This window comes from Pongo abelii, chromosome 10 (assembly GCF_028885655.2).
Source record: "Pongo abelii isolate AG06213 chromosome 10, NHGRI_mPonAbe1-v2.0_pri, whole genome shotgun sequence".
NCBI lineage: Eukaryota > Metazoa > Chordata > Mammalia > Primates > Hominidae > Pongo > Pongo abelii.
This window is the reverse complement of record NC_071995.2, coordinates 62,794,407-62,806,800: the sequence shown is the minus strand read 5'-3', so window position 1 is coordinate 62,806,800 and position 12,394 is coordinate 62,794,407. Positions and strand designations below refer to the sequence as shown.

The 12,394-nt window shown below is 38.8% G+C and overlaps 1 protein-coding gene across 2 annotated transcripts in view; it reads right to left on the bottom strand.

Annotated features, from left to right (window-relative positions):
- The window catches only part of TBC1D30 (TBC1 domain family member 30), a 105,316-nt gene that overhangs the window by 35,833 nt on the left and 57,089 nt on the right, over positions 1-12,394 (bottom strand). For both annotated transcript variants that reach the window (XM_024256371.3, NM_001132977.1), the window contains 4 exon segments: positions 12,202-12,327; positions 10,394-10,579; positions 6,046-6,214; positions 3,850-4,018 (listed from right to left, as the gene is read on the bottom strand). In XM_024256371.3, the coding sequence (XP_024112139.2) occupies positions 3,850-4,018; positions 6,046-6,214; positions 10,394-10,579; positions 12,202-12,327 (650 nt within the window).

The window sequence follows — 12,394 nt, the reverse complement described above, 5'->3', positions numbered from 1 at the left end:
CTTAATCTGCAAACAGTGGTATCATTAATATAATAGATTTAAAACCAAACCACAGTAGAATAAAAGATGAAAATTACAAGAACTGTATCTGCATATTTCATCAGTCCATGGGGTGTTTTCACAGGCAGAATTTTCTGAGTTCTTCTCAGGGTGCTGCTGCTAGTTGGAGATTACACCTCTTCTTGCATTCAGTTCTACATGTAAATAAAGAATCTGACAGTCACTTGGCTACCTGTGAGCCAGGTTAGACTTCAATCTTTCTTCTAGAAAGGGGAAAAGAGAAGAGCCCAAAGCAAAGAGTACCAGGTATTTCCATTTTGTTTGTTTATTTATTTATTTATTTTTTATTTATTGTGACAAAGTCTCGCTCTGTTGCCCAGGCTGGAGCACAGTGATGTGATCTTGGCCCGCTGCAACCTCCACCTGTTGGGTTTAAGCAATCCCCCTGCCTCAGCCTCCCAAGTAGTTGAGGCTACAGGCACCCGCCACCACGCTCTGCTGATTTTTTGTATTTTTAGTAGAGATGGGGCTTCACCATGTTGGCCAGGCTGGTCTCAAACTCCTGGCCTCAAGTGATCCACCTGCTTCGGCCTCTCAAAGTGCTGGGATTACAGGCATGAGCCATGGCACCCAGCCTAGGTATTTCCATTTTATATGACAACGTTGTTTGTATTGTAGGATAACTCTAGTTTCCCACCAACCAGAAGACCTACACTTTGATACATACTAATATTGGGGGATTTCTGTAAAGCCATCCAAAATAATATGATTATGGAAAAACCATAGGTTCTGGAGTGTTGTTCTAATCCCATTGCCACAAATGTAAATAAATGAATGGAATAAACTGCTGAAGTATTACTATAAAAGTGTAGAGCAGCTTGTGGGCATGAATGAAAGGTGCTTAAGTTTACCCTGGGAGGTAAGGAAGAGAAATAATGCTTGAGATGAGTTTTGAAAACTGTTTTTCAGGCTGACAAGGAAGAAAAAGCATCCCAAAGACACAGATGCAGGAGATAGCAGGCCTTATCTGGGGAACTGCAAGTAGCTCTGCACAACCAGCGAGACCAGCATGGGGGTAGTGGTTGCAGGACCAGAGGAAGCCAGTGAGAGCTGAGGGAAGAGAGCTACTGAGAGCAGAGAGCAAAGGCCTCACCTGCCAGCTGAGCCTCTAAAGAACATGAGTCACGAAAAGGCTTTAAATAGGGAGTGAGGAAACAGCTGTGCCCTTGGCAAGGTCTGCCTGGAGGTGGCACAGCAAGTGTGGATTACCATGAGGAAACCAAGGAGGACACACCACAGTGGGCCAGGCATGGGGTGACAAGGGAGGAAACCAAAACAGCAGGGGCAGAGGAGAAAGGACACATAAAGAGATGCTAGTGATGGTGTGCTGATGGTCTACAATTTACATATTCCCAAGTACCCTTGGGGTGAGCAAAAGGTAGAAATTCCAAGTTGCAGAAGTCAGGTGAAAGGAGAGGTCCTGGATCACCATATATAAGGCACATGTTACTCAGGTGTACATAAACTGGAGATTACCTATATGCTTTTATGGTTTTTCCAACAGGAAGTTTGTGGGGAAGATTACAGGCACTAGAGTCAGAAAGATCCATATTGAAGTCCCAGTTCTGCTATTCACTGGCTGTGTGACTATGAACTAGCTAATTAACCTTCCTGGGGAAATTTTCTTACTGAAAAGACAGGGAGAATAACCCTATCTACTCCACAGGGTTATTGGGAAAACTGAATGAGATGATGTGTTTAAACTGCCTAACACAATGGCAGACACTGCAGGCACTTATGATGTATGTCAATTGCCTTTCCTTTCCCTTAACAAGCTGCATGCTCAAAACATATAGAATTATAATAAGCAAAAACTGAAAGAGTTAAAATTCTATCATTCCGATTCATATATCCTCTAAACTTCAAAAAGACTAGCCATTTATTATCAGTAGATTCACATTATTAAAAGCACAGACTCTAGAGCCAAGAATGCCTGGGTTCAAATTCAGGCCATTCCACTTAGTAATTGCGTGACTTTAGACAATTAACTGAACTTCTCTGTGCCTCAATTCTCACATCTATAAAATGGAGATGACAACAGTGCATACTTCATAGGATGATGAAGAATACATGAGTTTATCCATCCAGAGTAATTAGAACAGCACCTGTTCATTGCAAGTGCTCAATGAATATTGGCTTTTGTTGCAGCTATTATTATTTCAACAGTGTGACATCCCTGGGATGATCTTAGGAATAAATTCTGATCCTACAGATTAATGGATAGAGAGAAGTAAAACCAGGATCACCTCTTTTCTTCCTGCTCCTTCATGAAGAACCAACACAAAGGCAATTATAACTGACTCATCATACAGTAAAGTGCTTTACTATTTTAATGTTATAAACCAGCTATGCAGCAACTGGACTATCACACCCAAAGAAACTATCAAAGCTCAAAGGGCTTACAATGTATAGAGTAAGTTGGAAATACATGGCTGCAGCAAGAGGCAGCTATTGGGAGGTAATGAGAGATAAGTAAATAGCACACCAAATCCCATACAGATGAATTTATTTACCCAGCTGAAAAGCAATGTACAATAAAACCAAAGCAAAGGAGATAGCTAAGTGATGTTTAAAAACACACACAATAATAATTTTTTAAGTCCCTGAATTGATAGTTGGTGGATCTTTTTTTTTTTTTTTGAGATGGAGTCTCGCTCTGTCATCCAGGCTGGAGTGTAGTGGTGTGATCTTGGCTCACTGCAAGCTCCGTCCCCTGGGTTCATGCCATTCTCCTGCCTCAGCCTCCCAAGTAGCTGGTAATACTGGCACCCGCCACTACGCCGGGCTAATTTTTTGTATATTTAGTAGAGACGGGGTTTCACTGTGTTAGTCAGGATGGTCTCGATCTCCTGACCTCGTGACCCACTCGCCTCAGCCTCCCAAAGTGCTGAGATTATAGGCATGAGCTACTGCACTCGGCCGATAGTTGGTGGATCTTTCTTTGCAAAATTGTTAAAAATGCCAGAAGTCTCCCAGGAAACAACTTACCATAAATACAAAGGCTAGTTAAAAGGTTTTTGAAACAAAACAGTGCCAGTGATTTACTAGCTTTGCGACACGTTGTCTATGGGAACCCACTCGTCATTTATAGCTCCAGAAGAGAAATGGTAAAAACTTCACTGCTTCTTAAGTTTCATCCTAATGCTTCTTCCATTACCCAAAAGGCACAATATTTATGTAGTAATCATAATATATCAAAGGTGAATGAAAAATACCCTATCTTTTTCAGCCCTGCTACTAGTAAAGAATATAAGCAAAATCTATTTGGTAATATGTTTTGGCAATAACAGATTCCAACAAGAGAATTAATTCTTAATGAAAGGAAAGAAGTTCTATGTGTTCTACCAGGCTAGATACCTTGTTATCTCATTTGATTTTATCACAGCCCTAAAAGGCAGAACAAAATAAAGATTCATCAATAATCCAAATTGTGATGTTAACAAACAAATTCACCTACTCCTAACCAGATCTTTCAGTTTCTCTGCCACCTAAGTTCCTTTCCCTCTTCCCAACTAGTGTCCAAAGAGATGCTGACAAAGAGTGAACCAGCCAGGACACAAGCACTTGAGGAGTGGGAGAATCTACAGGCCTAAAGGCATCTGCCCCCTTCTCCAAAACAGACTGCATGTGCCAGCAATGAGCCTGCTGAGATTTCAGGAGGCTAAAGCAATTTTAAAAGTTCACAACTTTCTCATTTCACTTAAATATTGATGCTTTACACATTAGAGCACAAAAACTGTTTAAGGCCCTCAACATCACAGAACAGAGCAGAAGGTAGAAATCACTTACTCTCCTAATTTTGCCCAGATAGCCAGCGACACCCTTAGGATGATTTCTGAACCTTCAAAGAAGACTGAATCCCATATCTTTAAAACGGTCTGATTAGGGAGGCATGTGGCAAAGAGAGTCAGAAACCACTGCATCGTGAAGACATTTGTAAGTGGGGGCTCATATCCACCTGAAATAAAACAAACACATTCAATTCCTTCAGAACTGATGATTGGCAGCATATGCAGATACCCTTTTCTAGTCTTCCACGTCCACTCAAATTTGTTATATTTCCTGACTGATTTCTTCATATTTCTAAATTCTTGTTCTTTCTTTTTCCTGCCATGTTTCTGGAAGAACACAGGTATGCTTAATAAATATGAACTTCAAAAAATATTTACAATACTTCAGAAATCTTAACCTAAAACTTACTTTGGCTCTACCTATTGTAGTGAGCTGAAAATTAAGGAGAAAGTTTTCCTCACCAAAAATAGAAGAAAAAGAAAGGACTTCATCCTCTCAAAAGCAAAAGCCATCAGATTTTCAAAATCATATAATGCCCACTTATATTCAAATGCTGCTGCTTTGATAAGAATAAATTGCTCACTATAAATTATCTATCAACTTCTTAAGTTATACACAGTTCTCAGACCACAGTGGAGTTAAACTAGAAATCATTAACAGAAAGACAGCTGGAAAATCCCAAAATAGAGAATAAACATTACATTTAAAAATATTTCCAACTAAAGATCTGGGGTCCAGCAAATCTTGAAATTTCTGAATTTATTAAAAACATAGTACTCCCTCTTACTTTATGTGATCAGTATGTATTTTTATGAAATATAAATATTTAGATATTTACACTGATTCTCCCTTCAAATTACAGCCAATATGTACAATTATACCTAAGTGTAAACAAAAAGATGCCTGTTTTCCTATATTCATTTTCTTCTTCCTTACCTATGAACAATGGGAGTATCTTTGTTCGGAGACTAGAATCTGAGGTTGTTCCTCACAGCCAAGTGCAAGGTACTTGGGTAAAAACATGTAGCTCACTAAAGTGTGTCTGACTAGGGGACAGGGAAGATTGGCCTATCCGGAAGCATTATAAAATCCACACAGTTATACTGCAGAGACAAGTTAAATGAGATTATTCAAATGGTTTAGAAGGAAATGCCTAGAGACACTCAGGTGTCTCTAGGTCCATGGCCTGCTAGGAACCAGGCCACACAGCAGGAGGTGAGCAGCAAGCAAAACTTCATCTGTATTTACAGCCACTCCCCATTGTTTACCACCTGAGCTCTGCCTCCTGTCAGATCAGCAGCACCATTAGATTCTCATAGGAGCACAAGGCCTATTGTGAACTGTGCACGTGAGGGATCTAGGTTTCGTGCTCCTTATGAGAATCTAATGCCTGATGATCCGTCACTTTCTCCCATCACCCCCAGTTGGGACCATCTCGTTGCAAGAAAACAAGTTCAGGGCTCCCACTGATCCTACATTACAGTGAGTTGTGTAATTACTTCATTATGTATTACAATGTAATAATAATAGAAATAAAGTACACAATAAATGTGCTTGAATCATCCTGAAACCATCCCCCAAGCCCTGGTCTGTGGAAAAACTGTCTTCCCTGAAACCAGTCCCTGGTGCCAAAAAGGTTGGGGACCACTGGTTTGGAGGAAACACAACAAACTCCTGACTATTCTGTACGCACAGCCAGGGAAGTACAAGTAGTAGGTATAATGACAGCGATGAGCTCAGATACTTCCAAAAGCTGGATGATGCCCAATAGATAGCAGCGGCTCTTAGCTACTCTTTCATAATCTCAATGGTTCAGGTAAAACCAGTTTGTACTAAATTGTACCTGTAGCTCAGTTTTAAAGACTCCTACAGGTTTGGTGCCAGCTTAGAGCAGTTTAACTAGATAGTAAGATGTGTACATGGTACTCCATCCAGAGTACCTCATTTCAGTTGTTGATCTGGTACTAGTATTAGGCTCTTGACTGACTTCCTAATTATGACCAGTTAGAGGTTCAACATGTGGCCTTTTGTTATTTTCAGTTTTGTTTTCATTCTCTAAAAATCTATTTCATTACACCAAGCTCTTACAAAAATACCTGGAAATATATATTTCCATTCAATGTTTAGGCTCATTTGTACAGTGGAATCAGAGAAGACAAATATTTCCAGAGTTATAATAGCATTGAAACCTACCTCCACTTTCTTTGTTTGCAGTTCTCTGAAGAGTATCCAGGTGCTGAGATAATTCCGGCAGCTTCATTCTTAAAAGGTCTCTGAAGACAGCCATATCCACAGACAATGCCCGGAGATTATTGACAAAATAGCTTTCGGGAAGTACCTTATCAATAAGGTAAATCATAATCTAAAGAAAAAAAGATAAAGCTTAAGACTGCTTTGTAAAAACTGGGATCCCAACACGTCCTAAAGAGAAAATAAGTATTCAAATAGATAAAATGCTGTTAGCCAAAGCACACTATCCTTAAATGCATCAGTACCAAATGTTCCAGATTTACAAGGCTCTCTTACAGCCTGGCTAGGGAGCATGTGGCATAATCATCTAAGTAACTCAGACCCCAAGTCCGCTGCTGTCTGAAATTTCTAGACAGGTTGCTAGACCTGAGTTCGGCCCATAAGTAGCTGTGATTATGCAACCCTTAGTGTCATTCTGAAAAATGGCAAAGCCCAAGCTTGTGCAGCAGCCAGCAGAGCCTCAGTATTGGCTCCTTGATGTCAGCACAGTTTTACAACCTCAATATGAAAACTAAGAGCAGGCCTATCATAAAACACCCCCACTGAAGCAGCTCTCAAGATTTACTCACCATCAACCTGGGCTATTAGAGCAACTCATGTTGGCTCTTTGTCCGCTTCCTGGGAAAATGCAACTATGCTTTGCTTGAACAAATAGTACTTTTCAGAATCTGTATTTCTTTCATAAGGCTGTTATAGAAGTTCTTCAAATTGCTATTTTCATTTTGATTTTTCTACTTGTATTACCTTTCCTAAAATGTCAAGAACCTCTAGAATGACCCAGCTAAATACATATGAGTTCTGTATGTCAATCCCTGTTTCTTTCCCACCAAACTCTTACCAACAAAAATACCTGGAGCCATGTATTTCCATTCAATGTTTAGGCTCATTTGTACAGTGGAATCGGAGAAGTCAGATATTTTCAGAGTTATAATAGTATTGAATCACTACCTCTACTTTCTTTCTTTGCAGTTCTCTGAAGAGTATCCAGGTGCTAATTCAGGCGGCTTCATTCTTAAAAGGTCTGGCATGCTATGTACCTGACCCACTCCCTAAAAGACGAGCTCCTTCCCCAAAGCACCAGAAAAACAAAATTAAGAACAAAATCATAACTGGCTCTATATACATAACGGGCTCTATGTTGATGGAAAAGTAGCTATCTCACATTTTGACATTCAGGATACTGTAAAACTCTATTTCCAGCCCCCTGCCCCACAAAAAACAAAAATCTCCCGCCCTGCCAAGGGCCCATTTTCTCCTCCTCCCCAGCTTATAATTTCCACTTTTCAGGGTCACAGTTTTGAATGAGTCAGTAGGGCAGGGGCATGCTCTCGAAGAGGACCCTCTCCTTTGTTGTAAGGTGGCCAGACCCAGAAGGCCTTAGCCTTCTTACATTAGGATAAAATTTACCAGGTAAACGTAACATCATCTTGGAAATAAAAGCTCAGCAACAAGAAAGGAATAAATTCTTTCTTTGCGGGAAGAGGAGGTTCTGGGAGGCAGCAGCTGATGAGGAGAGCAAGTTTCAGCATGGTAGAGCACTCTTGCAGGAACCTAGCACTCTATGGATCAGGATTAGAGGAATTTACAGGATCATGAATGCAGACGTAAAGGACATACACTGACAACTGTTGTATTTTTTATCTAAGGATAAGATATATAGTGCTGAGAAAGATATTTGGTTTTTATTGAGAAATTGTGATCCCTCAAAATTACATGAAAGCAAGCAAAAAAAAAAATTCTTCAATTATCATACTAATTCCTGTGACAGTGAAATTCTCTATCTGAAGGCATCTCAATGTCTGATGTGAAGACATAGAGCCAGCTCACTCAAACCACTCACCACTGTATTTCCAAGGTCAAATCTTAGATCAAAAAAAAAAGCCAGGCACGGTGGCTCATGCCTGTAATCCCAGCACTTTGGGAGACTGAGGCAGGAGGATCACCTGAGAAGTCAGGAGTTTGAGACCAGCCTGGCCAACATGGTGAAACCCCATCTCTACTAAAAATACAAAAATTCGCTGGGCGTGGTGGTGTGTACCTATAATTCCAGCTACTCAGGAGGCTGAGGCAGGAGAATTGCTTGAACCTGGAAGGTGGAGGTTGCAGTGAGCCAAGATCATGCCACTGCACTCTAGCCTGGGTGACAGAGCAAGACTCTATCTCAAAAAAAATAAATAAATAAAAAGATTTGGCTAAATAATGGGAGAGCTCTGAATTTTTAACAAAAGATTAAAAATAAATGATTTGCTAAGTAAAAACTTAAGTGCTAAATAGCAGGAAAAATGGTTCACCTATTTCTAATAAACTATGTTTCCCTAGTAATTATGACTTGTAGAGGCCATGCTGGAAAAACAGACATCCAATATTCTCCTCGACATCAGAAGTGTTTCTTCATGAAGCCAACCTTCCTCTGCATATTAAATGTCTAAACACAAGAGCTACACACTCTTGAAGGATGATGACATCATCTCATTGCATGGAGTTCATTTTCATGGGGGCTGAAATATTCAGTTTCTCATCTTTATCTAATCCATATTTTTATGTGAGTTTTTAATTTCTAGTTTCTCAAGTATTACTGAGCCCTTTTATAATTTGATTGGCATGTACATTTCCTTCCCTGAACATCTCCATCCAACCCCCTAACTTGATTCACTTATTCGAATTGCTCTAGAGAACAATTCCCATTTTATCGTCATACAATTCCATCTGAAAAAAAGAAAAAACTGATGAAAGCTGATAGACTGAGTAAACAAAACTGCTTCTTAATAAAAAACATCTTAAAGTCATGTATTTGTCACTGCCTTCCTCCCTCTCCTACCCTCACCTTTTTGATGAACAAGTAACTTCAAAGCTGCTTCCTTAAATACATCAATGGAAAAAGTGAGAGGCTGAATACAGATTTAGATCATGTCAAGCTGGATTTATAACTAGTCCACCATCATATGTATAAAACCAAAAGGAACATTTGTTTATTTTTCCACATCACATTAATCAGTGATTGACAGTATCAATAAGGTATTCACCACAGTCAAACACAAGTTGTTGGGAGTGGGGTTGCGGTGGGGGGCGGTTCTTGAACACGAAGACTAAGTATCTATCTCATACATCACAAAGCATTGCAATCAAGAGCAGTTTAAAAGTTCAAATATGAATTAGTAATCCCACATTGCCTTAAGCAAATAGGCATTAGCCTCCACATTTAAAATGCTTCATTTCTCATAAGCATTCTATTTCTGGTGACTCACTGACACACATGCAAACTAATAAGCTTAAATCACTAGTGCCCCATCTCAACATGTTTTTAAAATTTGTTTTAACTAATAAAGGTCCTAGGCATCAAAGATTAAAAGATATTAATATAAGTCAACTCCATAATGCTTCTCCATGCAAACACCTTCCTTAGACACTCACTCTCAGCCCAACTCCTCCATATCTTGCTCCAAATATGAAAGAGTAAAGCAACTCAATAAGGCAATCCAATCAAAATTAAGCATAACTAGTACGGAAGGCAGTTCTAACATGACCCCTGAGTCACACCCTTGTATGAGCCCTTCCCAACTTGACTATGAGCTGAACCTGGTGACTGGCTTCTAAAGAACAGAATATGGAAATATAGAGGGATGTCACTTCTGATGTTTGGCTACAAATCTGTAACTTAAACTCTTTTGCCTTGCTCACTATCTTTTACTCTCTTGTTCACTTTGGGGGTGCCAGCCACTGGGTTGAGAGATGGAGAGGCCACATGGCAAGAAACTATAAAAGGCCTCCAGTCAACAGCCAGCAAGGAACCGGGGCCTCAGTCCAACAGCCTGTGAGGAATTAAATCTTGCCAACAACCACATAAACAAACTTGAAAGCCAATGCCCACCCCCAATTGAGCCTTCAGATGAGATCGCAACACCAACCAACAGCGACAATGATGCGTCCTTGAGGCAGTTAGGCTGTGCCTAGATTTCTGACACAAAGAAACTGTAAGATAATATGTTTGCTGTTTTAAGCAGCTAATTTGTTGAACAGCAATGAATAATTAATACAATTAATATTTAACTTGCTTTAAAAATATGATGTCTTATAAATGAGACTAAACACACAATCATTTGCCTCATAGTTGGCAGCTACATGAATCTGTCACTTGACATGGCTCTAACCTGGAGGAAATGCTATCATAGGTCATTACAAAGGTGTGGCAAACACCTTGGAAAAGGATGAGACATCAAGGAAGAGAGATTATAGTTCCAATTTCTCACTCTCAGAAGAATGTCCATTGCCTTTGTCAGAGCCTGCTACTCACTTTCAGGGCATCCCCTTCATTGCCTTCCATCACTTCCAGAATTAGTGCAGCCAGGATGTTAAAGCCTTGACAGTACCCAACAGTTTTGTTCCATCGGGCATAGGCCAGTAGCACCCGCTTCAACACAACCCTGTCCTGCTCAGCCTCCTGGCCACAGTAAGAACTACAGCCTGTGCGGTGAAGGTCCTAAATGGAAGGGAAACAATATTTTCAAAAATAACTCCTAATATTCTTTCCAAAAAAATACCTTATTTTTTGACTCAATAAACAGAGTCAAATTATCAACATAAATTTTATTTTTCAAAAATGTGTATGTTTTTATGCAAATGAGCCAAAATGCATTTTTAGCTTTCTTTTTCATAATATTTTGTAATATGCTGTTTAAGAGAGATTTGCAAGGGGAATTTCAGTCAGGCAAATTTTCAACTTAAAATGTTTCCAGGATTACCACAAAAAGTAGCTCAGAATTAACAATAATTACATTATAATTTCATATAAATTGATAGTTTGTTTTAATAATATTTCTCAGATAAAACAATAGTCATCACAATACATGTATGATTGAAGCTAACATTCTTCCTTTCTACAAATAAAGTATAATATTTAGCTATCAAAACTCTAAATAACATAAAGGAGTGAAATCAAAACAGCAAAAAATGTGATTATAGAGAAAAATCATTCTATTCAAATTATTTTATGAATGTATATAAGAAAGACAGAAACATTTGCTATGCTTTAATGAAGATAATATCTATAATTTAATTACTAAGCAGGAACTACAATTTTCAAGAGCTGAAGTCATTAACTGACACAGCATTCACTTCAATGAGAAAAAAAAAAGATACTCTTAATAAGATGATTGTTACAAAAGGTTCATTGCCTTAATTCACCAGTTAGACAAAAAGGAAATATTTCAAATATGAGATACTTCATCTCTGTAAAACATATTCTAAAATTCCAAATATATAGCTTAAATGTGAATAATGCAAAGGCTTTTTAGTACACAATGTAAAATTGCATAACTTTTTTAGCATTTGTCTGAAACCAAGTTAGAACAGAAAGTAGCTCATTTTAGTTAGTACTTCCTCCTTAAAAAAAATCTCCAAATATGCCAAAACATTAGCCATCTTGAGGTGGCCAAAATCTGGATGAAACAACTTTCCTTTTAAAACCCCAGCTTAGTATCACACTGTAATGTACTCATATAAAATCAAAAACCATGTGCTAGAGCCTTATGTAAGAGGATAATACTGGGATCAAACAGAATCAGTATCCTTGGCTTTTAGCACCAGGCTCTGTTCAACTGTAATAATCCAGGTAAGCAAGCCACAACTGCCTACACAGCTGGCTTGAACCCACAAGTATTTGGTTGGAAGTAGACCCCAGCTGTGAACCTGTCTTTAGAAACTGGCAGTTAAGAAACTATCAAAGACCCTAATAAGAACCAAATGATTCTCATATGAAATACACTTAACCAGCTTTTTCAATCAGTGACTTTTATATAAAAATCCAGTTGGCATCATTGACCCATGACAAAGCGTTCTTCCTATAGTGTGAGGAAGATTAATAAGTTGAATATGAATGAAAGCTCATTTGCAATCATTTTCTTCTTACTGGTAACATTTAAATTTATGCAGACAACACATTGTCAAGGTTCTCCATGAAAAAGCTAATGAAATGAGAAGGCAGAAAATATACAGACATTCAAACCAGAAGGTAGAGATCATTTGATCCTCTGTCCAAAAAGCAACTGGCTCTTAGAGTCTTTCTTCTATATTAGGATGACAGGCCAAGTTCAGGGGCATTACCTTGACTATCTGAATTCCCATGGAGTCATCATCAGGATTACTCCTTTCATTGAAAGTGAAGCGCATGGTTTTGTCCCAGTCAATGGCTATACTGTGCAAATAATGATCTGCCAAGGTCAACCAAACCTAAAATATTACATAGACAAAGGAGAATGCCAAAGTAGAACATACAACTTCATCTTTATTAGAAAGT